Source organism: Schistocerca cancellata, chromosome 1 (genome assembly GCF_023864275.1).
Source record: "Schistocerca cancellata isolate TAMUIC-IGC-003103 chromosome 1, iqSchCanc2.1, whole genome shotgun sequence".
Lineage (NCBI taxonomy): Eukaryota > Metazoa > Arthropoda > Insecta > Orthoptera > Acrididae > Schistocerca > Schistocerca cancellata.
Genome location: NC_064626.1, coordinates 353,351,686 through 353,378,833, shown reverse-complemented (window position 1 = coordinate 353,378,833; position 27,148 = coordinate 353,351,686). Strand labels below are relative to the sequence as shown.

At 36.3% G+C, this 27,148-nt stretch overlaps 1 protein-coding gene across 2 annotated transcripts in view; it reads right to left on the bottom strand.

Moving 5' to 3' along the window:
• Positions 1 to 16,485: 16,485 nt before the first annotated feature.
• The window catches only part of LOC126174050 (probable cytosolic iron-sulfur protein assembly protein Ciao1), a 90,990-nt gene continuing 80,327 nt past the window's right edge, over positions 16,486 to 27,148 (bottom strand). For both annotated transcript variants that reach the window (XM_049921005.1, XM_049921004.1), the window contains exons 5-8: positions 25,162 to 25,261; positions 21,510 to 21,648; positions 19,019 to 19,122; positions 16,486 to 17,568 (exon numbers count right to left, since the gene is read on the bottom strand). In XM_049921005.1, the coding sequence (XP_049776962.1) occupies positions 17,401 to 17,568; positions 19,019 to 19,122; positions 21,510 to 21,648; positions 25,162 to 25,261 (511 nt within the window). In that variant the 3' untranslated portion in view covers positions 16,486 to 17,400. The remainder of the gene's footprint in view (positions 17,569 to 19,018; positions 19,123 to 21,509; positions 21,649 to 25,161; positions 25,262 to 27,148) is intronic.

Here is a 27,148-nt window from a genome sequence, read left to right as displayed (position 1 = left end):
TGGTGACTCTCATGTGGTTGTGATCATATCAGTTGGACCCTGGATGAGAGGAAAACTGTAGCCTGGTCAGATGATTCCCGACTTCAGTTGGTAAGAGATGATGGTAGGATTTGAGTATGGTGCAGACCCATAAAGCCATGAAACCAAGTTGTCAACATGGCACTGTGCAAACTGGTGCTGGCTCCATAATGGTGTGGACTGTGTTTACATGGAATGGACTAGGTCCTCAGGTTCAGCTGAACTGACCGTTGACTGGAAATGGTTATGTTTGGTTACTTGGAGAAGATTTTCAGCCATTTGTGGACTTCATGTTCCAAAAAAATGATGGAATTGTTATGGATGATAATGGCACCATGTCACCAGATCACAGTTGTCAACAATTGGCTTAAAGAACATTCTAGACAGTTTGAACAAATGATTTGGTCACCCAGATCACCCAACAAGAATCCCATGGAACATTTATGGCACATAACCAAGAAGCCAGTTTTTGCACAACCTCATGCACAACCAACACTTTCGCAATTAGGATGGCTACAGAGGCAGCGTGGCTCAATATTTCTGCAGTGAACTTCCAGTAACTTGTTGTGTTCATGCCATATCGAACTGTTGGGCAGAAGGAGGTCTTCACCACTTCGTTGTAATATGCCTGGAAAAGCATGGGTCCATCAGTTCCTCAAATGACAGAAGAGAAGATAATCTGAATGCCTGTGTTGAAACATCAAATGTTCAAGAGCAGCAGTGTCAAATGAAACTATAGAAGAATATTTTAAGGAATTAGAAACTTCTTTGGTTGGTGTCCTTCCAGAAGTGTAATGAACTATGACAAAAAGTACATCACTGATGATCCTGGCAGAAAAAACATAGAAAAAAAATATGGCCAGACAAGGATGTTGTCATCCACATAAGATAACTGACCAGTGTCAGACTAGTTTTTCTGTGAAACTTCCTGGCAGATTAAAACTGTGTGCCAGACTGAGACTCAAACTTGGCACCTTTGCCTTTCGTGGGCAAGTGCTTCAGTAAAGTTTGGAAGGTAGGAGACGAGGTACTGGCAAAAGTAAAGCTGTGAGGACGGGGCGTGAGTCGCGCTTGGGTAGCTCAGTTGGTAGAGCACTTGCCCGCGAAGGCAAAGGTCCCGAGTTTGAGTCTCGGTCTGGCATAAAGTTTTAATCTGCCAGGAAGTTTCTATCAGCGCACACTCCGCTGCAGAGTGAAATTCTCATTCTAGTTTTTCTGTCATTTTCACTGGCTCTGCAGTGGAAATCTGCTTCCTCTGTATCTGGTGTATAGAGCAGAAAACATATACAGTCCCTGAATTGAAGGGGGACTTGAAGGAATGTGATACAAATGATCATACAACTCATTATTCATAAGGCCATATTTGAAGATTGCTTTTATTCTCTTGTGCTTCCTTATTTCAAACATAATTCATGGTTCAAGAATGTAAGAAGAATAACATCACATTTCTGCCTCTATCTCCTGATTCTATACACATCTGCACACCACTTGACACTGCCTTGATCAGGCTTTAAGAAAAATGGTTTAACTTTTGAGTCAGAAATTTAAACCTAGGGGAACAGTGCTCAAGGATAACTTTCCTAGATTGCTCAAGGTATGTCTTGACAACTTAGGTCAGAATGGATCTAAAGCAGAAAACCTGAAGCTGGTTTCAGGGCAACTGCTATTTATCCTCCCAATAAAAATGACTCCTGAGGAGGGTACCATCAACTGAAACATGAAATGTAGCTGGAAGTCCACAAACTTGGAAAGTAGTCTGCACTAACTACCTGCAGATTATAAAAACTCAACCTCTGAAACAAAGGAAGAAGCAGCTTAACATTGCACCTGGAAAAAGCATTCTCTCTCTTATTCAGCAAGGGAATTTAAAAAATCAACCAGTTCTTATGAAGAAACAAAAAAAGTGCAGCATTTACTTCAACCATGGAAAATGAGAAAAGATGACTGAAAATGCATAAGTTCTAACGAAATTAAATGGGGCATTTCAGTGCATGATTCAAGTTCTGGGTTGGATAACTGTTTGTTAGAAGTGAAGACATTGTACTATCTTTACAACTACTTGTGAAGCCAAACAGAGGCATAGGTGAAGCAGTTAGTGCAGAAAATTTATATATTGGTTCTTTTAAGCATTATCACAAGGAAAAAACTATAAAATTTGAATACCAAAACAAAATTACAAAGGCAGTAGCTACAGGTAGTACGGTTAAAAAGTTTAAAGGTCAAGTGATATCCTGTTCTAAGGACTTCAGTTTTGGTACATTAAAGTTAGGCAAAAATTGACAAAACATTCTTATTTTTTCTGTTGTAGATGACATTTCTGAGGTTCAGCTTTCACAACTTGTTTGTGTGTTAAAGCCATTTACTATTAAAAGTGATTGCTATACTTTTCTGTATGAGCTAGGTTAAATTTCTGTTGGCTCTTTTTTGTGGCTGATTGTGGTTGCTGTAACTGTGTTCTGAAAAATAACACAAAACTGTAATTCCATTATTTTTTTCTCCTTGGCCTTATTATGTTACAATTGCACACACTAACTTGACCCAAGTTGTGATCAAACAGCTATTTTGATTACAAAACATATGGTGTCCTAGTATTTGGTTACAGTGACTTTCAGTCAACAATATCACAAGGAAAAAACTATAAATATCTAATGAATTCAGGTTGCAATATCACCCCAAAATGTTAAAGTGTCCCAAGTTAGCTCAGTGTACAGTAAGTCAAAAATGAAAGATCTGAAAAATCTTAATTTGAGATTTTTCATGGCAACAACTGCTACTATAGACGTACATAAAATTATCAATATCTGAGATGTCATGAACCAGGCCATTGGTTGATTTCACATTAACTGAACCTAAATCCTTTCAGTCAGTCAATGGTAAAGAGTTGATTGGTTGGTTGATTCGGGGAAGAGATCAAACAGCGAGGTCACTGGTTCCATCAGATTAAGGAAGAATGGGGAAGGAAGTCAGACATGCCCTTTCAAAGGACCATCCTGACATCTGCTTGAAGCAATTTAGAGAAATCACAGAAAACCTAAATCAGGATGATCAGATGTGGGTTCAAACAGTCATCCTCCTGAATGTAAGTCTGGCTTACTAACCACTGTGCCACGTTGCTCAATATGGTACAGAGTCCAGCAGTGAAAGAATGAACTCCAGCATCAGAATGGCAGGAATACAGTGACATCTAACAGATCTAAACACACCCCAGCAGAATGGTGTTGCCAAATGGAAGAACTGCTCATTGGTCTAAAGGTATCATTGCATCCTGCTCGAGTCAGGACTATTGTCATAATTTGGGACTGAGGCCAAAAGCACAGCTAACTATATCCAAAATTATTGCTTAACTAAAGGACTCTCTGATGGATTTCCATATGAGAAGTGGTCAAAGAGAAAACCTGACCTATCTCAGTTTTGTACAGATGGTGAAGTGGTTGTCATCCTAGATAAATTGTAAAAGAAAAGAAAGTTCAATCCTAAAGTCAAGCAGGGACTTTTTAGGCTATTCTGACTGTTCAAAAGACTACCCTATGTGGGTACCAAAAGATCATAGGATTCACATGTCAAGGGATGTGAAGTTCCTTGGACACAACAATTTTGAGCTGAAACAAACTTATGAGAACTTCTTTGAAGATGACCGGATCACCACCAAAGAAGACGGATCAATAGGAATTCTGTTGGAGAATATTTCAATTGAGATACAATCAATGTATCAGAGCCATTGTCAGATGATGAAGCATTTTATGCCTCTGAAGAAGACAGGCTTCCAATAACTACAGCCAAGAATTCAATCCCAATGATAAATTATCATGTGGTGAAGATAATAACTGTTCAGGCCTCACATATGCTTGACAGTTTGTGCCAGTGTCAGTTCATCAGATGTTTAAATTCATGGTGCTAACTGCAATTCATATGCAACAGAAGTCAGTGCCAATGATGCATTATGTGGTCCAGACCATTAAGAGTGGTTTGAAGCTATGTATACAATGAAATCAGGCCACTGGTGAAAAATGATACTTGGAACATTATAGATAGGCCAACAAATGAAAGGGTAATTGACTGTGGGACTGAGGAATAAATGGAGAAGTGATGGGTCTTTGCTGATGAGAAAAACGAGAGTTGTTACACAAGGATTCAACCAATGGCCTGGAGCTGTCTTTGTGGAAACATTCTCATCATTTGCAAGAATCTAATCATTTAGACTATCCATGGCTTTATCAGTCAAATTTAACTTGTGTGCCTCATAGCTGGATATTAGCACTGTATTTCTCAATGGTGAAACTTACACAGAAATATTCATGGAACAACTGGACTCACTGATCAAATTCTTACAATAGATAGGAAGAAAGATAATCATATAGTCAAGAAGGAAAGGGACATACTCAAAAATCTAATGATAAAGTGTTTAGACTTAGAAAAGCCATTTGTGGGCTGTGCCATGCTGGTTGACAGCAGTGTGCTAAGTTGTTGCAACCCTAATATCAAGTGATTTGCAATCCACTAATTCAGATTCATGTGTCTTCTTAGACATTGTAGGAAAATGTTCAGTCTTCCTACTCATTTATGCAGACGCCAATACAATCACTTCAGCAGACCAACAAAGGATAAAATAAATCAAGAATGAGTTATCAGCCAGATCTGATGTCAAGAATCTCGGTGCCATAGGCTACTATCTGAACATTGCAGTAAATCAATCTGTCGACAAAATTATATTCTATCAAAGTAGCTACATCAGAGAAGTTTTACACCAATTTGGAATGGATGACTGCAAGCCAGTAAGGACTCAGCTGGCAACTGGGAGCAAGCTGGATGCAACAGCTATGAATACAGAAGATGGTACTCAGTACCCATTCAAAGAACTTGGAGCATCGATGTACATCACCATTGGTACTCGACTGGACACATGCTATGTAGTCAATACATGAAGCCAATAAAAGAGCTATAATTTTCTTCACTGCCAAGTGGCTAAGTGAATCCTTAGATACCTTAAAGGAACCACAGATAAGAATCTGATTTACATGAAGGACAAGAAAGGAATTTCTGGTTTTGCAGACACTGACGGGGAAGTTCTGATGCCAATGGGAAGTAGTATAAGGCTACAGCTTCACTTTATCCAGACCAGTAATCTCACAGTGTTCCTGCAAGCAGAGAGCCATTACTCCTTCATTAATTGAAAATGAGTACATGAGCCTCAAACAAGCAATTCACCTGTAAACATTCATGAAGGAATTGGGTACAGGGAAACTGCCTGACATCTCTCTCTTCATTATCAATCAGTCAACTGGAAAGTTTGCACATAACCCACTTTTTTGCTTAAAGATGAAGCACATTCATATAAAATATCACTTCACATGTCTGGCTCTACAAGAATATTCACTGAAATTGTAACATCAGCCAACAGAAAATATGATAGCAGATGTACTGACAAATTCTCTTCCTGCACCAAAGTATGAGAAATGGCCTGAAGGACTTTGACTTCAATTCTAGAACCATGTACTTGAGATTCAGTTCATAATTTATAACTGCCTGTAAAAAATTGAATGGAAATATCGAGATTCAAGTTTTACTACCAAGCTAGCTTTGGTCCGCAGATATCGCTATGTTCATGTTTTCATGTCTGTTGGTAGTAGTTCTGTGTCATTCCCCATCCAGTGAGTTGTGAATAAAGTTGTTCTGTTATTGTGTGTTGTGCCAGTATTGTGAAACCATATCCCAACAAAAAGTATCTTCTGCCACACAGTTTAGGGATTCTCAAAGTATAGATAAAGGTCCATAAAATTTTGGGCATACAACTGCACAAATACTACTACTTCGACTGATATTTTGACTACTTATCATCTGGCCATCCTCAGGGTGAGTTGCACGACTGATTTGATTGTGCCAAGTGCAGACATATATACTCCACTGTGGCAGTACTGTGGCATGCATGTCACCGATGCTAGTCAGCAGTAAAGAAGTACACTTACACACATGTCACCTGTGGTGAAAGCGTTCAGACATTCAATTCAGTTATTGATGTACATTTGGTAGCAGTAGCACCTTGATAATTTCTCTACAATTTAATTACACCAAGAGCTGGATTCCATGCTTATCCAAATTACAACCATTATCTCTATTTATTAAGTTAGCAGCTAAACTAATTTCTATGACTTTCTTGAAAACAGAATCCCAAAGGGAGAGGTGGATGTTAAAATCTTCATGTCACTGTAGTTTATCAAGTGACCCATATCTATACAATGTTCTGCCGCAGCTTACTTGTCTGGTTGTAATAAGCAAGTTGGTCTTCAGTGTTCTGTGCACCTCTCATGAATGGTGTGTTTTGTCTGACCTATATATGGCTCATCACAATTGCCACAAGGCATATGATACACATCCACCTTACAAAGTAATAATGATACTCCACAGAACTGAGTAAGGCTGCAGTCTTCGTAGGAGGTTGGAAGTTCACCCTAACAAAAATGTAATAGCCTTATTTGAGCATGCACTTCTGTCATCTTATTTCCAGTTTGATGATGAATTTGTAATGGAACTGAAAAATAGACCTCATTTTGTTATATTATACACTAATAAAAATTCTGTTAAAAAGCATTTGTTTAATATGATATTAGGATAGGTGTTATGATCAATAATCGATATTGAAATTGTATGTTCTTTGAAGCTATGACGGATATCTTTGATCACCAACGGGTTTTCGGCCACTTGAGTTTTGGCCATGGTCGAGTGTAGTCATATTCAAGTTCTGGCAATAAATATGTGGGCTTTTTTATAATAAAAAAAATAAAATAAAATAAAATAAAAAAACAACAATGTGGAATCCTGTGTCATGATTTGGTTAGTCCAGTGATAATCAAAAACCTGCATCTTTTCTTGCAGCCAAAGCAGCAAAGGAATCATTGCTTAGACAACAAGAAGCCAATTGGACAATGCAGACTCAGCAGCATCAACAAAGGAGACATCATGGCCAGGTCTACAAGGTACTATACAGCCATTTGCCACACCGTAATGATGTCGTTATGGAGATAACTTTTCCAGTGTAGTAGAGATGGCCCATGAAAAATTCTATGAGCAGATTGATGGAATCATTATGGGAAGCCTGTCTCCCCCATGGTAGCTAATTTATCTATTGAAAACCTTGAGGACAAGGCACTGGACTTGGAAAGTTTTAAACCAACAGACTTCTGGAGGTCATGAATGAAACATTTGTAGTAAGGCCTAACAGGAAGGATGAACTACATTTATTTCTTGGGCATCTGAATTCTATCCACACTTTTATTAAATTTATTATGGAAACAGAAAAAGATGGTTGCCTCACTTTTTGGATGTTTTTTTTTTGTCCTAAAGTTGATGGCACATTAGCACATGCTGTACATCATAAACCAATGCATACGAACCTATATTTACATCCCCATAGCTGTCATCATCCTTCACAAACTGTATGTTTCCTTAAGACCTTAGTGCACAGGGCAAACTGTATAGCTGATAATGATACTTTGCAAGAAGAGCTCACACACCTCAAGAGCACTTTAAAACTGAATTGATATTCCCACCAATAAATTCACAGAGCATTCAGTGGGAATCCTAGAATTCAAGTAATCCAAGAAAGTAATACCTTCATATCAAGAGAATTTTTGCCTTATGTGGGTGCTCTTTCCTCATAAATTAGGCATATTCTTGAGAAACACCATGTTAGGGTGTTCTTCTGGCATCCTACACAGATTACAGCCTTACTCGGCTCTGTGGAGGATGATTTATTGCCCTGTAAGGTGGGTGTGTATCAAATTCCTTTCAGAAATATACAGGTCAACAAGACACACCATTCATGTGAGACACATGGAACGCCAAAGAGATACATGCTAACTACAACTAGATAAGTCAGCTGTGGCTAGAACAGTTATTGGTTGTGCAATAAACTACAGTGAAGATCTTATCGTACACCTCATCCTTTAGGGATTCTCTTTTCAAGAAAGCCATAGAAATTAGATTAACCAATAACTTAATAAATAGAGACAACAATTTTAATTTGGATAAGGCGTCAAATCCAGCACTTGGTGAAATTAAATTGCAGAGAAGTCATCAAGGTGTTCCCACTGCTGAATATGCATTGGTAAGTGAATTGAATGTCTGAACAATTTCACCACAGGTGGCATACATGTAAGTATACCTCTTTCCTGCTGACCAGCAGCTGTGACCTGCATGTTCAGTGCCATTGTAGTGGGGCATATAAGGCCACACTTGCATGGCACCTCGTTGTCAGTCTTGTGACTCTCTCTGGGGATGGCTAGACAATACATGGCCAAAATATCATTTGAAGAAGCAGTATTTGCATGGCTGCATCCCCAAAATTTAATGGATTATTCATCATGCTGTGAGAAGGGGAAAATGCACATATAGATAAATATGTATGCAGAAAACTGAAAGAGCACAGAAAACTGATTCTTCTAAAATAATGGAGTATTTTGCACTGTTTAAATAAGATAAGAATTTAGGTCACAAAGCAAATACATTTCATTATCAGTTTAGATTTTTACTTCATTTTTCAAACTTTTATACTTGCTATTCATCCCTGTCTTGTTTTGCAGTACACTTTCAGATATTATTCCACTTTTCCAGTTTTTTAATTAATTAGATTTTTATGTTTTTGTTCTGAACATAAGTAGATTTTCTTACTATTAAAAAAGATCTCATAAGAAACAGTTTGGTTTAGAATTTACTTAAAATATACATTTGGCACAATACAGTAATTGTTACATGCAATGATGAAGAGTCGTTTCATGTATTAATTAATTGGGGAAAATGGTTATGATTACAGTTTGCTTCACCAAAGTATTATACTGTCTTTAAAGTTTTAATTATTTATTTTGTTTTCTTTTACTCAAGTGGGAGGAGAGTACTAGACATAATGATGTAATTTAGTTTGCGTGTGTGTGAAGAGAAAAGGGGGAGTGGAGCTGTTGGGAGGCTGGCTGGTTTTGAAAGAGATGGCTGTTGATATTTGTCTTAAGACCGATGGCTCAATAAACAGTCACTTGTTGTTTAAATTAAACTTAAATGTCTCATTCTCAACTACACCATTAGAAAATGATCACTAGTTTAGATGGATGAAGAAGAGAGAATAAATCATCTGTTCCTTAGTTGAATTAACTATCTAAGCATTTGTGTTGACTGGTTTAGAGAATATCTGAATGACTGCACATATTTGAAACCCTCTTCTTCCAAAAATAAGTTTAGAGTCTTACCTGCTGTACCACTTCACTCAGTATCACCTTCTTTAGACAGAAAAAGGTGTGGACAATTAGTAATTACAGTTCACAAATTTGTAATATAAGCAGTAGTTACAAAGAATAAGATATAGAAAGTCATCACAACTTCACTCTATCAGTGCACAATTTAAAGTTTAAAAAGCTACTAACTAACCTTCAGTTAAGGGGAACACAGGAAGCTAGACGAGAAACAAATTTTTTCCTTGACCAAATCTCAATCAAATACTCTAATAAATCAAGCTACAAAGAATATTAATCACAAATGATAAAAACCTACAGCACATGAAGTAGTACTGGGTAGAACAAAACAAATCGCCAAGTAACAGAAGACTAAAAACACCATGGAAAAATATGACTAAGACATGTAAAGACAGTTGAATAATAGATTCAGTACAGGGACCTTCAGAATCAAATAAACAGAGGAACTATGAAAGCTAAGTACAGGGACCTTCAGAATCAAATAAACAGAGGAACTATGAAAGCTAAGTACACAATTTCAGAAGACAGATGCCAAGAGGTCGAATAATCCTTGAAACAGGACTGGACAGGAAATTTTGAGGTGGTATAGTTTGTCTGTAAACTGAAGAGCAACAGTGCTCACAAAGGAGGAAACTGTCTCTCCCATAAGAATGCCACAACTACCATAAAGGATGACTAAGAATCAATTTTCCCTTAGTTGTATTGGAATTGTGTGTAGAGATTTACATAGAATCTGTCCACATCATATTAACACTTTTTGTGGAAAAGAAACACTTCGCAGGTGTGTCTGCACTCTGTGTTGTCAGTGATTCATAAAGCACACTGTGGAAGGGTTGGTATAACTTTGTGAAACACCTTGCATTGGTTCTTGTGATGTAGTGGGGTGAGGACTTATCTGCCCACTGTTCAGTTTGCAGACATATGAAGGAGGGAAGTGCACAACCACAATCCACCATCTGTCTACCTCCAACCTGTTTCACTCCCAGAGCACGATTTATTCCTTCACATGGCTCTGCTGCACTTAGAAATGGTACACACATTTAATGTTTGCTCTTAACCCATTTCATTCAAAAAATAAGCATTATTTTTACACCATTAAAAAACTATTTTCATAATCTGCTGTTATTAGAAGACCTTTTTTGTAGGAAATTTAATGTAGTTCAATTTTTTACTGTTGTTGTGGTCCTCAGTCCTGAGACTGGTTTGATGCAGCTCTCCATGCTACTCTATCCTGTGCAAGCTTCTTCATCTCCCAGTACCTACTGCAACCTACATCCTTCTGAATCTGCTTGGTGTATTCATCTCTTGGTCTCCCTCTACGATTTTTACCCTCCACACTGCCCTCCAATACTAAATTGGTGATCCCTTGATGCCTCAGAACATGTCCTACCAACCAATCCCTTCTTCTAGTCAAGTTGTGCCACAAACTTCTCTTCTCCCCAATCCTATTCAACACCTCCTCATTAGTTATGTGATCTACCCATCTAATCTTCAGCATTCCTCTGTAGCACCACATTTCAAAAGCTTCTATTCTCTTCTTGTCTAAACTATTTATCGTCCATGTTTCACTTCCATACATGGCTACACTCCACACATATACTTTCAGAAAAGACTTCCTGACACTTAAATCTATACTCGATGTTAACAAATTTCTCTTCTTCAGAAACGCTTTCCTTCCCACTGCCAGTCTACATTTTATATCCTCTCTACTTCAACCATCATCAATTATTTTGCTCCCCAAATAGCAAAACTCCTTTACTACTTTAAGCGTCTCATTTCCTAATCTAATACCCTCAGCATCACCCGACTTAATTTGACTACATTCCATTATCCTCATTTTGCTTTTCTTGATGTTCACCTTATATCCTCCTTTCAAGACACTATCCATTCCATTCAACTGCTCTTCCAAGTCCTTTGCTGAATGTTTTACTAAGAAACTGAAAACTGCAGTTTTGAATTATTAAAAAAAAAAAATACAAGTAACCTTTAAAACTACTCCCACCTCCATGCTGACATCCCTTCAATCAGAATTTGTAGTAGTATGTTGTTCACGGCCCTCCCATCTACCATTGTATAAAAACTTGTGACTACACAAATTCGTTCTGCTTTTACGGTCTTTGTTGACTGGACTATTATTAGTGTTTCTTCTACTGGGGCCTTACATTTTCCTATGTTTCCCTCTAGATGTACTTATGCACTTACAAATTTTTTTCCTCAGTGGCATGATATTTTGTAACTTTCGCACTTCCTAAACCATGCCCATAAAATATCTCCATCATCTACTCCAGACATAATCATTGGCACAGAGAGACAACAATCAGTCAGTCAGTCAGTCAGTCTCTCTCTCTCTCTCTCTCTCTCTCTCTCTCTCTCTCTCTCTCTGTGTGTGTGTGTGTGTGTGTGTGTGTGTGTGTGTGTGTGTGTGTGTGTGTGTGTGTGTGTGTGGGAGCGCGCGCGCGCGTGTGTTGGGATTTTAGTTCTGAATATCCAAACACCACCACTATAATACTAATGGTCAGAAATGAATATTTCATTTTTATTAACAAAAACATCTTACAGTAACACTGCCAGTTACAACTAAACCCAGACTCCCTCAAATATCTCCATTTTCTGCAATGTAATGAGACAGGCAGTTAGAACACAGCAAACCACTTCCCACACAATTCCCATTAGGGGTTTCCTACATTACTGACTTAATGTGACCTTACAGGAAAAATTCACCATTCACAAATCTCAGAAAAAAATGCATCATGCAAACATCATAGACAATTATGTTTTATGTTTAACATGTTCATGTGGTGTCTACCAGTGGTGGCTCATGATGACTATCAATTATGTCACCATCAATACAGTGATTGTTGTATTACCTGTCAGCCAGTCACAATGAACAGCTGTGAATACAATTTTGTGTGATCCTTCCATGAGAGAGTTGTCTAAACAAATGAAATCACATAATTTCAATATTATGAAAAGGATAGATCACTGTTCAACATATAGTGGAGATGGTGAGCCAGAGAAAGGCATAACAAAGAGACTGCTAGACATCTGAGATTTCAGTCAAAAGGCCTTCTTCTAAAGTGGACCACACACGTCCATTCACACAACTACAACTTACAAATACAATCTCTCTCTGTCTCTGGCCACTGAGGCCAGAATATGAGCAACTGTGCAGTCCACTCCTCTATTTCTCTCTTTTTATGCTCTGCTTTCTCCCTGCCCCCCCCCCCCCCCCTCCCCTCTTCCTGCAGTCTAACCTGAAATATTCATTGTCAACCATTGGTTCATTATTACAAAATATTCAGTTAAAAATATGGCCTGTATAGTTTGACTTAAATATTTTGGAGCACCTAGTGTTGCGATTTCTGCCTAAAGAATGGACACTGAAGACATGGTGAAAAAATCATGCACTAAATGTGGTGGATGTGCAAAAAGTTACAATTCTGTAAGTATGCCACTGCTGTTATGTTTCCACAGGTGTATCCACATTAATAATTCTATAGGAACAACAGATAATTTGAAAGAACATAACTCAATCAGTACCAGAACTCAAATAACAGAAAATGTAATAGAATATAAATGGGCCACAGGCCAAATTGACTCCTCTAAGAAAAGCTTAGCCTTTAAAAAAATCTTTTATCTCCATACAGTTCAACCACTTGCAGTCTGTGTCAATATGCAAGGAAATGACTTACATAATTCAGATACAGCCAAGTAAATGAAGCTACAGTGCCTAACAAAATGCAGTGGAAAATTCATTTCTGTCAGTATTTCTATCCCACTTTCCAACAGCTCTCCTGCATAATCAAATGGACTAACACACCTAGAAGAAAGGATATAACACAGAAATGACTTAGCCACAGCCTGGAAGATGTTTCCTGAATGAACATCTCACTCTGCAGAGGCTTGTAATTAATTTTGAGACTTCCTGCCAGATTAAATTGTATGGAGAACCAGTCATGTATGCAGTTTTAATTTGCCAGAAAGTTTCAGAAACACATGTAAAGGATAAAGTTATAATGGGACTTAGAGTCATCAGTGGAGCAGCAGGACAGAATCAAGTGTAAGCAAAAGTTGGTTGGTGCTCGCCAGTGGACTGCATGGTCAGCAGCTTTACAACTGTCTCTGAGCAACTGAGAACAGGTGCCAATGCTGGGCCAAATTTCAGAGAGGGATTACGACAACTGGGTCATCGCCCTGGGCCAGAACATGCAGTGAAAAGCACAAATACAGACTTTACTATGAAATATGCATGGAGCAGCAGTAAATAAACATGGATAAACCACCTCACTGTCATTGAACAGGTGAACTCTGATGTGATGTCGAGCCTGTTTTGTCCAGCACCACAAGATGATATGGACACATCTGCTATCAGTAGGATACAAAGTGCTGCCTGCGACCCAAACATCTGGGTGAGAGGACAACCCCACACTTTGCCACTGTCTCAGGAGTACAACACGAGGGTCAAACCATACCTGACCTCACCTGAGTTTCAACAGAAGACCTCTACACACTGGGCAGCAGCCATGAGGCCACAACCTGCATTGGCTGCCACTGTCAACTCAGCTCCCAACATGTTGGCTGTGCCAGTTCCTGCAGAGCTCACCCACCGCTCACTGTACACCTACTCCAGCTGCCACAGTGCTGTGGAATGTTGCGAAGGAACACTGGAATGTGCCAGGCTGTACTCAGAAGACTGTGTAAGCTGAATACATTAATAAAAAACTGTTTTTGATCACTGCTGGTTTTTCTGCAGCTTCCCCACTAGTGACTCCTGTCTCCCAAACCATCTACGAACCCCACAACACTCACAGAAGACTTGAGCACATCTTGACTTGCAAGAACTATTCATGTTTCCTTTCTGCCCCATCATATTGTGTGTGCCTCAAAACAATGAAGATACTGATCAGAAGCAGGGTAAACTTTGATTAAAAATTGGTGCACAAAGGCAGAGTTAGACACTCCATACAACAATTATGAGTTGTTAGGCTTAGGGACACTCTTTACAAACTTTCATTTCTGTTGACACTGATTTTTTAAACTACCAGTCACTTTTCAGTTTTTGAATTTGCTCACATGACACATAATGTGTCCTTTGTCTTGAACACAGTTCTACATTTTGTCCACTTTAGTTTCGAGAAAAGTAAATTTTTGGCTCTGCAGTAACTTTATCTTCACTTTTGGGGTAACTATTAAAGCTTAACCTCCTTTCACTGCCACATGCACCAGCCTCCTAGTCATCTGACACAGTTATCAGTTTCTATCTTCTTTTACCCTGTATCATAATCCTAATTTTTTTTTCTCTTCAGTAAGTTTCTTTGTGAGATGTAATTACTTTATGCCAACTACAATTCTTCAATATAAAATTTGTCTCTAAAGGACTTCTTAATATTCTACTATGTGACACTGAATGTTAGATTATTTCTTGATTCATTGCCACAGCTTTGAGTCTAACAGATCAGAACTGCTTTTTGGGGCCACATGCATTCCCAAACTGGAACTGCCTTTTTTCAGGTTTTTAAAGCAAAACATTTAATGGTGTGCAAACAATATTCTTACAGTGCTTCTGTTAAAAGTAAAATTGCTCTTTGTTAGTAAGTATTTTTTCCCCTGTTTGCATAAACAAAAGTAAGTGGTCTTCATTTTTTGCATGATACAGTGTTACATTATGAAGAAACATGACAATAGTTACCAGAAAATAGAAACTGACAATGAAGTACTACCATAAAGCAGTTTGCTATCTACTCATATCTTAAGATACCCTCTTCCTCATTCTAGCCCCATACCCCCCCCTCCCACACATACATGTATTACTTTTTTTTCTTTTATCCACTGTTCACTAACTTTGCTCTAGACTAGTTTTCTTAATCTTTTCAATAACTGGAACCCTTTGCAACATTCACTTTTATTATTTGTTTCTATAGTATGTTTTTAAATGATATGCAACAAATATGACCATTATTTCAAATAATAATTATTTTCTTCAAACAGTAATTTGAAAATTAACCCAAAATTTCTTAAACTAACTTAAATTTAAAATAAAACAATGAAACAAAATTTTTAAAATTAAATTATAATGAGCTGAGTCATGCTGGATCTAATTTTCACAGATATAATTTACTGAAGTGAATTGCCATGACAGGCTCAGTAACAAGCCTGTTTCAGTATTTATTTTTGGCAACATATAATCTGAGAACATTGTTTCACACACATTTTCAGTTGAAAATATTAAGAGCACCAATAGAGCCTTTCTTCAAACCTGAGAAAACCCATGTTTTCACCACATAATAAGAGACAACCTATGAGTTTTTAATCCATAATGTATTTTGATATTTAATCTCCTATTCATTTAGAGAATACTGATTAAAAGCTTCGTTCAAACCTTCTTCAATAGAATTCTATCATATTTTAAACTCTTTGTCTCCTAAAATGTCTTTTATTGTTGCAAAGCAATCAAACATATGTGGGTATACACAAATTATCCAATATCCCATCTTTTTCTTGAAAGGGTTGTTTTTTCATGAGCAGTAAATACAATTACTTGTTTGTCTTGAAGGATTAGATCAAGTTCATTGATTTCTGTAGAAATGTCACTTAAAAAGGAAACATTAAGCAGCCAATTTCTATCAAATAACCAGCCCTTCAGTTTGAAATTATATTCCAAATGGAGAGCATGCCATTCATGCCTCAGGAGCATGCCATTCATGCCTCAGCCAAAAAATACAGGTTAGTATTATTCCTAAGGATAACCAACAGGCCTCAGTATGTAAAAGAAGATATTTCCTTGAATAGTGGCCAAGATTTTATAAGTTAATGATATTGATAACCGCATCAAGCACATTCTCATTTATTTATTTAGTACTTACAGCAAGTGAATGCCTATAGATTATGCTGCCATTAGTAGAACATTTTTTGGTGATATTTTAATAAGTTATACACCACTGTTAATTATGCCACTCAGAGCCTTTGCCACGCAGCAGATTAATCTCTTCAAGAAAACTATTTTGCAGAACCCAATATTTCAAATGTAGTAGTACATGTTGGGAGAGATTAGTATAAAAGAAGACCCTTCAGTAATGTTTTCCCAATATTTCAAATGTAGTAGTACATGTTGGGAGAGATTAGTATAAAAGAAGACCCTTCAGTAATGTTTGTTTTTTTTTTTTTTTTTTTTTTTTTTTTGCAGATGCTTAACTATTACAATCAATAATGCAAGTGAAATTGCACTGTTGGTTTCATCCATTTGTAATGAAAATCTGCTCAACACAAATACTAAGTTCATTCTTTATACTGGATGCTAAATCTCTTAAGTGCTGTAATCAGTAATTGGAAGTGAGGGTTAGTAGTTACTCATTTTTTATTTTAATTTTTAGGTTTCATACACATTCCATGGAACACAGTTTAGGAAACACGGCATTAAACAGCAGTTTGAACAGCTAATCATTTGTGTCAAATCCATAAGTAATAACAAGGCCTTTCATCTCTTTTCAGTAAGAAACAAGGATAATTAGGTTTTTTTCTAAGAATATAGTGACAAACTATAATAATTCATGACTTTTCACCTAATTTCAGTAATTGCTCTGAGATCAGAACAAGCACAAAAGTAAAAATTGTATGATTACCAGGAACTGCAGATTAATAAAAAATTATAATTTCTTAATCATTGTAGACTTTTATGAAGAAAGAACATTTGGAAATTGTACCTTGAGGTTACAATCAACAACAAACACTGGCTGAAATTTACAAGCTGTGAGTATGTAGTAAATTACACAGCATGTGAATGCACTCTACTCTTACACACAGAGTCAATGTGTCACCTACAGAACAAACATTGTAAACCTGATTACAATAAAATTTACTCCCTATACATAAGAAAATATCTGTTTGTTCAATTTATGCCAAATATTGTATGTAGTACCATTCATTTTAAACTACAAACAGTAATCGTAACCATTTTGATAGTCACGTAAACATTGTATAATACAACCTCTATATCTCAAAAGAAAAAAATGCTAACCAGGAAAAGAAAAGATTTGTTGAGTGAAAATTTTTCTTAAGGTTTATAATACTGCAGAACAGTATGTGCTTATAATATTTGTAATTCAAAATATATTACAAATGTCAGCTTTCAGTATGAAATATTTTAATTTTAAACAACTTGAAGTGGATCTTTATCAGCAACTGATACTAATACTTGAACTTTGCCATCAAGAAGTTTATTAGCTAATATGTCAGCAAAATATGTCAGGAAACCCCTTTCAGAATTGCTGTGCTCACACAATATCACATGATGACCATCATGCACAGCATCCAGTACCTGAAACAACAACATATAGTTTCACAAAATATATGTTTAAGAAATTACATTTTATTTACATCACTGAAAAATTACAACATCAAAAAATCACTGGGTGTTGGACTGCTCTGAATGTTCAATAATTCCTGAGATACTGCTTGCTCAGAAACAGTCTTAGAGAATGTTCAGAAGCCTCTAAATGTGCAAGTTGCATTTTATCTTTTAAATAAGCTGCAACTGAAGCAAACTAACTTGGAAGGAAAACAACAAAAGTTTCCTTTTACCATGGCTATGTGCTGATAAGCATAAAGACTGTCATATCCTGTGTTTGCCCTGTTGTCTTCTCAATCATTGCACTCTCTCTTAGTTATTTCCAACTCTTACACAATTAGCTGAAGAGCACAGCAATAACACACATTCTCAACAAAGTAAAATCCTCTCCACATCACTACACAACACATGCATCTTCTATAAATCAGTTTTTGTATCAAAAACCTGACTGGAATGACCTTCCTCAAAATATCATACAAATTAAATTCCTTTCAAACTTCAAAAGACAGTTAATGTTCCCTCCTTTATCGCAATAGCGATATCGTATACTTGTCTGCAGCTCACTCTTGTCATTTCCCTTTCCCCCACCAGTTCTCTCTCAGCATTGTCCTATACTGATAATCTGTTCTTTCTTAACAGTTAATGCCACTGTCATTTTAATCTTCTCCTTTTTCACTGTCCCTTCTGTTCCTGATAATACTAAACATGACTTCAAATGTGCTAAACTACTCAATATTATTGTTATTTTTAATGTCCTTTATTATTATAATTAGTGCCATTTATTATTATTATTATTATTATTATTATTATTATTATTATTATTATTATGAGCATTGGTAATCATAATTAGTCTCATAATAATTTCTCAGATGTATATAACTGAACCACAAGTATACACAGAAAGTGACAATGTTTTGTAATATTTTTTGGTATGCACTGTTTCTGATCCAATGTACAAAACAGTCTCAAATCCCTAATGTGGTCAGTTTAAATTCACAATAAATAAATAGATATACCTAAAAACAAAGATGATGTGACTTACCAAATGAAAGTGCTGGCAGGTCGACAGACACACAAACGAACACAAACATACACACAAAATTCAAGCTTTCGCAACAAACTGTTGCCTCATCAGGAAAGAGGGAAGGAGAGGGAAAGACGAAAGGATGTGGGTTTTAAGGAAGAGGGTAAGGAGTCATTCCAGTCCCGGGAGCGGAAAGACTTACCTTAGGGGGAAAAAAGGACGGGTATACACTCGCACACACACACATATCCATCCACACATATACAGACACAAGCAGACATATATCTAGATAGATATATTTAGTTTTCCTACATAATGTTGTTACTGCATCACATGCATTCAACACACTACTTTTGCAATGGCAATAAAGTTTTATTTTGCATCTGTACAATTTACCTCATGATGAGACATCTCGCCAGTCAAATAGAGGTCTGCCTTAACTCCTCTCAATATGGAAGCTCCCGAACCAGCACAAATAGCAATAGTGGATACCAATGAATCTGGAGAAAAAATGAATGTCAAAAAATTAATACCTTCACAATTCATAATTGCTTTTACTATTATTTGTGACATAAAATGAGGTGTTTCTTCTGCCAAAGTGACTATTATTTAGTGCACCATAGTTTTTCACAACAAAATGATAAAAAAGGTAGCTAACTATACAATATGAATCATTCCTCTCTCATCCATCCATCTGTCCACCCGTCCACACATCCATCCTACTATTATCAAAGGATTAATTGCACATTAAAAATAAATAAATCATTCATTCACTTTCATTTCCTTCCTTACACTATTCCCATTCAATCTTCATCACAACAACTGCATATATACCAATGGGGCCCTGGCCTGAATAAAGAGTATCTTCATTTGTGCCTAATAAAGTTGCTTTTTTACACAGTTTCTTGTGAAACTCATCCAATAAGCAAGGCCAGTATGAACATGTGACCATCTAAGTGTTATGTAAACATAATTAATGAGCAATCCATCACTAACACAATATTGGGAGGAAACCATGTTGTAGATTTCTCTCAGACGAAAAAATCTCACTAAGACATACACCGTAAGTCTCAGGGTATCATTTACTATGTAATTTACAGGCAACAGTTACAAATGAAAGAATGAAAGATGGTTGTGTAAGAATAACTCAAAAACCAATTATATTTATCACATTTTCAATAAAACTGGTAATTTATGAGAGGTAGGCAAAAAATCCACATCATTCTTCAATCAAACATAAAGATTTGGGTGAGATGACAGTGTGCAACATAAACCATCAAGCAGTAGTCAACTTCACCACCAGCTCACTAGTTCTTACACTGTGTTTCACTACCAAGAAAATAAGGGGGTAACATACAAGGTGGAAAAATGTTATTTTTTTGTGTTACCATCAGCTAGATTACAGAGTGGGCCACATCAGTGAAGAGCAGCTTATCAATATATACAAGTCTAATTTCTTAATCAAAATTTTGTAATAGAATTGAAAAATAAAAATCTTAGATCTGAATCACTACAGAAGCTGCTTAATCTTCAGAGAGGGAGATACATGAACAGTAAAATATTATGGTCATCAGTCACTTGAAAACACTGAAGGCCAAGACATGTTTGAAAACCTGAGTGTACTGAAGCCAAGAAACAAGATAACAGAACAAGATAACTGAAAATATAAGCCAAGTAACTCACTCAATCTATTACACGTTGCTCTGATTTTCACTGCTGTCAGTCACATGGCAGTTGATTGTAGTGTAGCTAGAATTAGCATATCAACATTTGATTGTCTGAGAGCCTCGAATCAGTTTGAATCAGATCAAATGTAAACACATAATGTATCTCATGTTATACTGACAAAATTATTTAACTGGATCATACTATACTGAGGAGTGAAGAGTATCACAAATCTATGAAAATCATTGTCTATTATGATAATCAAGATTACAAGATGGAAACAATGAACAAAAAGGGGAAAATTGAGTACTGAAAGATCAATCTTTCACAGATGTATATAAATAACAGATCAAAAGATCACACTAACTTTCAAGCTTTCACCTTAATAAATGTGCTCTTCCCCCCACCCCCTCCCACCCCTCCCCCAATATATTGCAAAAATTATTATTTTTTACTGAAGCCTCCATGAACTCTCATGTAATGTCAACTGAACATGCACAGTGTTACCTGGTACTAAATGCTGTGTATAAGTCAAAATAGTTAAGTAACCATAAAACTTTCTAAATGGTTTAGTTACGTCGTTCTCTTCATGTAGTATCATAAATTTCTTCATACTCAATTTTATTTCATCATTTGTGATGGAGAACAAATATTTTGCATATTTTGTCTACAAAATAAAAATATCTTATATTTAAAAAAAATTACTATTAACATGCACTTAAACAACAGGTGAGTATAGACAAAGTTATTGGTTCATTTCATGAAGATAAAAGAGTTCCTTGGAGGTGTTTAATTCTTCAAGGGTGACTTGACTCACATGGTGATCCATGGACCATGAAATAGCAGATACCACAGATATGCACACAAAGCAATAAAAGTGACTGAGAAAGCAAGCATTCAAAGAATGAAAAAGGAGCAGAAAAAGAAGATCACTGAGAGCCACACATTTACTTAAAAGACTGCAGAGTAAAAGAAGGGAAAGTAGTAAACTAAAAACAGAAGTTGAAAGTTATACATGCAGTAAATTTCAATGGGGGGTTTGCCTGGCTTGTTTAGCCTCTTCTTAATTTGTGTATTTGTCACATTAAAGTATTGAGAGCTGTAATACTTTGCTATTCACTTTAAAAAGCAATTACATCTCAACCACATAGCATTAAAAAAGATGATACAAAAAATGTAGAGCTCTTCTACATTAATTATGTATCTAATTTACAGAATGTACCATTATTCTTCCCAACAGCAAGAGCGAGACGAAGATGTGGAATTTTGACATGTTTCTTTATAGTCTCAACAATTTTTGTCAATGGTTCTGGTGATTTAAGACAGCACATGCGACCCATTCCACATTCTGGAATTGTAACCTGAAACGAACAATTAACTTGTAAGAAAATCATAAGTATCCCTCTCTACAAACATAAGATTAAAATATATTCAGCATACAACTGCATGACAGCAAAATAAGAATAGTATTGGACATAAATCTCCTTTGTGCTCTTTTTGTGCATATTAATATGAGGGCACATTATATTCACAAAATCCTCTAATTGCGAATTTCAGACTAACTCTACAGTTAGCACTGTCTAATCAGTTTTTATCCTCAGAATAATTAAAAGGGTGATACCTTCATTAATAACTATACAGGATAAATTGCTGTCTGATCCATATTATACATTTTTTATTTATGAGAGTTGCTCAGAAAGAAATGCATCATTTTTTTTTCCTCAGCTGAAAACAATGCTATGAATGCAAAACATTATGTATGTATTATTTGAAGTCTCCTGAGTGAGCACACCGAGTTTCCGTCACTTCCAACAGATAGCGTACCTGCAGGACAGTTTCAAAATGGCTTCTGTAGGTGATGTACGTTGCAAGCAATGTGCCATCAATGAATTTCTCACTGCGGAGAAAGAAATTGAGTAGAACATTCACAAACGCTTGTGCAAAGTCTATGGAGCATCTACTGTCAACAGAAGTACAGAGTCACTGAGCACAGAGGGTGAGGTCTTCAGAAGGCAGTTCAGCAGATCGTGATTTGCAGTGTTCGGGGAGACCATCCACAGCTGTCACATCTGACATGTTGCAGTGAGCTGATGTTGCCATTCAAGAGAACAGACACATTATGACTCAGCACTTGGTGCTGCATCTGTCAATCAGCAGAGGAAGTTTACAAAGCGTAGCACTGGCTCTGCAAGGAAAAGGATTGGTACTGACAGGGCATACATGCCCTTGGTTTTGCGCTAGAGGAAGGCCATAGAACAGGATGAAGATTACATGGAAAAATAGGCTGTGTAGATAAAACACCATTCTCATTATGTAATTCCCATTATGTTCAATAAAGAATTGTTGAACAAAAAAAATACAGTGCATTTCTTTCTGGGCAAACTTCATATATTTTAGATTTTTACAGTTGAAAGTGCCAATTAAAAGCTTACCTAGTCCTCTACACAGTCACCAAATATGCTTCCACTGAAGTAAGCATTAACCATATACTGATTGCAGACAAATACTGATAATGATTAGATATAACAAAAACTTTCTCCGAGTTCTTTTGTTACTACAAAGAAAAAACTGGCAATCTAACAAAATTTATAAAGAGCACTTTTAAACAAAGATATTGCCAAAAAAGTTATTGTGGGAACAAAAGTAAAGACAGACTATCTTTACATGCTGCCTTCTGAAAACAAGACAAAAGCTATGTAGAAACAACAGATAGATAACATCACTACCAAAAATGCCATTATCAAGTTATGTCAAGATGGGCAGAAAACAACAGAACCAAGGAAAGTAGCAAATATCTTCAACAAATAGCTTACAAATATAAGTTGGCTCTATAAAATTAACCCAAGTAACCAAAATGCAGCAGCACTGTCATTTAAGATTACCAGTTCTACTATATCATCGTACATGCGGACAACCAGTGAAGAAGAAATTCTGACTGTCATAAAACCTCAAAAATGAGACAGTCCTTTGGGAAGAAATAATGTACCTGGTAAAATAATAAAAGGGTGTAGTGAACTCATTGTAAATCTGCTGAGAGAGTTATGTAGTCCACAGGAAGAGATGATATATCTGATAAAATAATAAAAGTGTGTATTGAACTCATTGTAAATCTGCTGAGACTATTAAGCAAGAGGTCACTGGCATCATGGACTTTCCCTTCTTGTCTAAAAACTGCAAAATTGAAACCAGTATCCAAAAGAAGAAACACAGAAGTAGTTGGCAATTACAAGAAAATTGCCCTATTGTCTAACTTCTTCAAAAATTTTAGAAAAAGTCTTCCAAAAAAGACTTACAGGTTTTAAGCAAAAAATAAAAAAATAAATCTGTCCACAGCACAATACTGGTTTAGGAAGAACCACTCAGTTAACACAACTATCTGTCTATGTGTTAAATCCCAAGTGGTGAATATATTACTGGTGTATGCCTTTACTTATCACAGGCATTCAATATTGTAGATCGTGAAGTGTTACTACAGAAATTAAATCGACTAGGCATCAGAGGAACACCTAATAACTGGGTCAGGTCATACCTTTGTGGACATAAAGAAACAGTGAAAACACAACACAATGAATGCAAAAAAAGTACAAACTATTACTCAGCTTGCCAAGAGATGAAATATAGTGTTCCCCAATGATCAGTGCTGTTCCTTCAATCGGTAAATGTCCTACAGACAAATACACATTGTCAAAATGCTTATCATTTTGCAGATGATGCAAGCTTTCTCATCAGTGCGAAAACAGAAAAATTACTACAAGAAAACATAACAAAGACATTGGACAGCACAGCAATATGGTTCACAGACAATCATCTAATAATAAATGAAGGAAAAACTGTGGCACTGGACTCCCATAATGTCAAGGAAAAGTCCCACAAACTATAAATATCCAGTTATCAAACACAGCTGTAAACAGAGTTTCTCAATCACTGGATCCAGGATAATGTCAGGTGGGGAACTTATATTGACAACTTCATCAAAAAATTGAGCACATACTGCTATGTGATGAGGAACCTCAAAAGCTGCTGCTGCAACAAAGACTGCCTAAAGGTGTTTACTATGCAAATGTCCAGTCACTTCTGAAGTACACAGTCATTTTCTAAGGAGCTTCTCCAAACAGCATCAAGTTATTCAGAATACAAAAAAGAATCGTGAGATTCATAGAAGGTGCTAAACACAGAAAATTTGGCAAGTCACTCTTCAATAAACTGCAAATTCATCCACCTCCATGCCTGCATATATATGAAACTGTAGTATTCATATAGCAGTATGTGACTGAAAATCCCACTTCTTCCTCAAAAATAAAGATGTGCGCACCCACACTAAAAGGCAAAAAATAAATTTCTGTATTCACTGAACAGAAACTAAGCTCTGCCAAAATGGAGTTCTTCATCTTGGAAAAAAGACATTTGGAAAATACTGAATAACATACAGGCAGTAAGCAGCATAGCAGGATTCACTATAACCACTGAACCAATATTATTAATAATGTACTAATAATCTATATTGTAACCACAAGTACTTAATGATGTATTATAATTATAGAAACAGTATTGTGTTAACTGTGTCCACATCTTACTACACATTCTAAGTACCTACAGGATCTACTGGACAAATAAAATAAATAAATAAATCTCTTCTATAATTTTATATCACCCTCATAGTAGAGCAGAAAGTTAATAAAAAGAAAATTCAGAATCCCTGTGAATTAGGGTATCATCACTTTAATTACTGAATTAATGCTAACTAGTTTCCATTGAACCACAGCATGCCTTAGTCATAACAACCCCAACTGAGTTCATATTTCTGTTATCAAGACTGAAGTGTTTGTATTTAAATAATCACAACAACAACAATTAAAATAAAATGAGATACAAACCTTTGTATTGGCTGAAATTTTAAACACATTCATAACCTTTGGTAACATGGAAGGTGAAATCTTCAAAGATAACTTCCCATCACCACAAGAAACAACTTCTCTGAAAAAGGAAACAAAATACAATGTCAAAAATAAACAACAACATGAAAATAATTGAGGAAGCAGCAGCTTTTTTTCAATGTAACAACAATCCGCTAAATTACTAGAGTAACTCAGCTTCCATAAGCACAAATAGTATTAAGCAAGATAGTGATAGATTATTAATGTAGCATACGGGTTATGTTTATAAGAGTTGCTTCTTTTTTGTAATATATACCTCAAATTGTTCCATACCCCTAGAAGTACTCTGTCTTAAAAAGATCTACATAACACAATGAATGAATCAATGAAATATAAAAGAGAAATTTTACTGTTAAGGCTGTTGGCTGTGCCATGTCTTCAGGGTCTTCATGACATTATCTTTCAACATGCTAACACAAGAGTGCATACTGCTCATGCTTTCCTTATCTACCTCTTTATAGAGAGTGTTCAAATGTTGCCCTGACCAGTACATTCTCTAGGTCTCTTACTGATTGGTAGCTTATTATCTTTTACTACCTTATATGACCAAGTCTATGTCATGCACCAGCTATGGCTGGATAGACACTGTCAAAAATTACAAAATGACATTTACAAATAATAGGTAACAATACAAAAAATTTGCAGATTAAGCATTTTACTATTTATACATTTTATATGCTATTGATGGATGGGTCCTCTGACAGATGCACTAGTTTTGGAGAAATTTCAGTAAATCCATTGACTTTCTTCGCAGTAAAAAAAATTCCTGGATGGAGCAGACAATGGCAAGACCTGTGCTTCCATGGGTAGTGATCTGAATATTCTCAGGGCAATATTCGAAAGCTGCCTCTTGTTTTAGACAATCTATTTGTTGGTACATTTATGCTCTCTTTGCTGCAGGTGATGTGGTCATGCATGTCAAGCCTCCTGCTAAAGAAATCTGGATTTTATTTAAAGTGAAGGCAGCACAAGAATACATAATGACTGTAGAAAGTCATTATATCCATTTTCTGAATAATGGCCTGGAGTACTCTTGTCTCCTATTCAATATTACAATCTTCATTGCTTTTTTGAGTAATACTACTTTTGTGCAGTCTTTGTGCTGGCCCCATAGTAACAAACTATAGCCAATATGGCTGTGAAACAATGAATAATATACTATTAGGAGATACTGATCAAGTTATCACATGTTTCAATTTTCTCAGGAGGTATATGACTCATGACAGTTAGCCATACACACACACATGTGCAGTGAGGTCTTGCCAAGACTGTTTGTTGTCCACCAAAAACCCCCAAAGTTTCACAACCCCTACCCAGTTTATGTAACCTTTGTCACTGAGGCTACATATCAATTTTTTTTTCTTCATTGACTTTCATTTTGTTTGTAACAAACCATTCTTTTGTCATGTCAAATGAAGCATATGCTTCTTCTTGAACCTTCCTGGTACTGATGCCTTTTGAGTATAAAGTTGTGTCATCCAGATATAGCAACAATCGTCCATGAGTACTTAAGTCATTTACAAAAAGTAGGAACAGGAGGGGGACCCTTACAGATCCCTGTAGCATGCCGTATTCAACTTCTGGTCACATGATAGCACTCCTTGAACTGATGTGATATGCCTTATGTTTTCCAATTAATATTTGAGGGTTGCCAGAACAGTGCCTCCAACCCCATCCTGACTGAGCTTTTTCAGAAGGATCTTATGAGGAATGCAATCAAACACATTACTAAGGTCATAAAATGTCACTGCTATATATTCTTTTTCTTCAGAGCTGTGCTTTATCCTAGTAACCAGGTCAAGTGCCGCTCCTGGTTTAGATTTGCCTTTCTGGAAACCATACTGTGTATATGAGAAGAGTTCATCAATTTCAAAGTAATTTGAGATTTGGTCTTTCACTGCAGTCTCAATGAATTTAGCAAAGAATG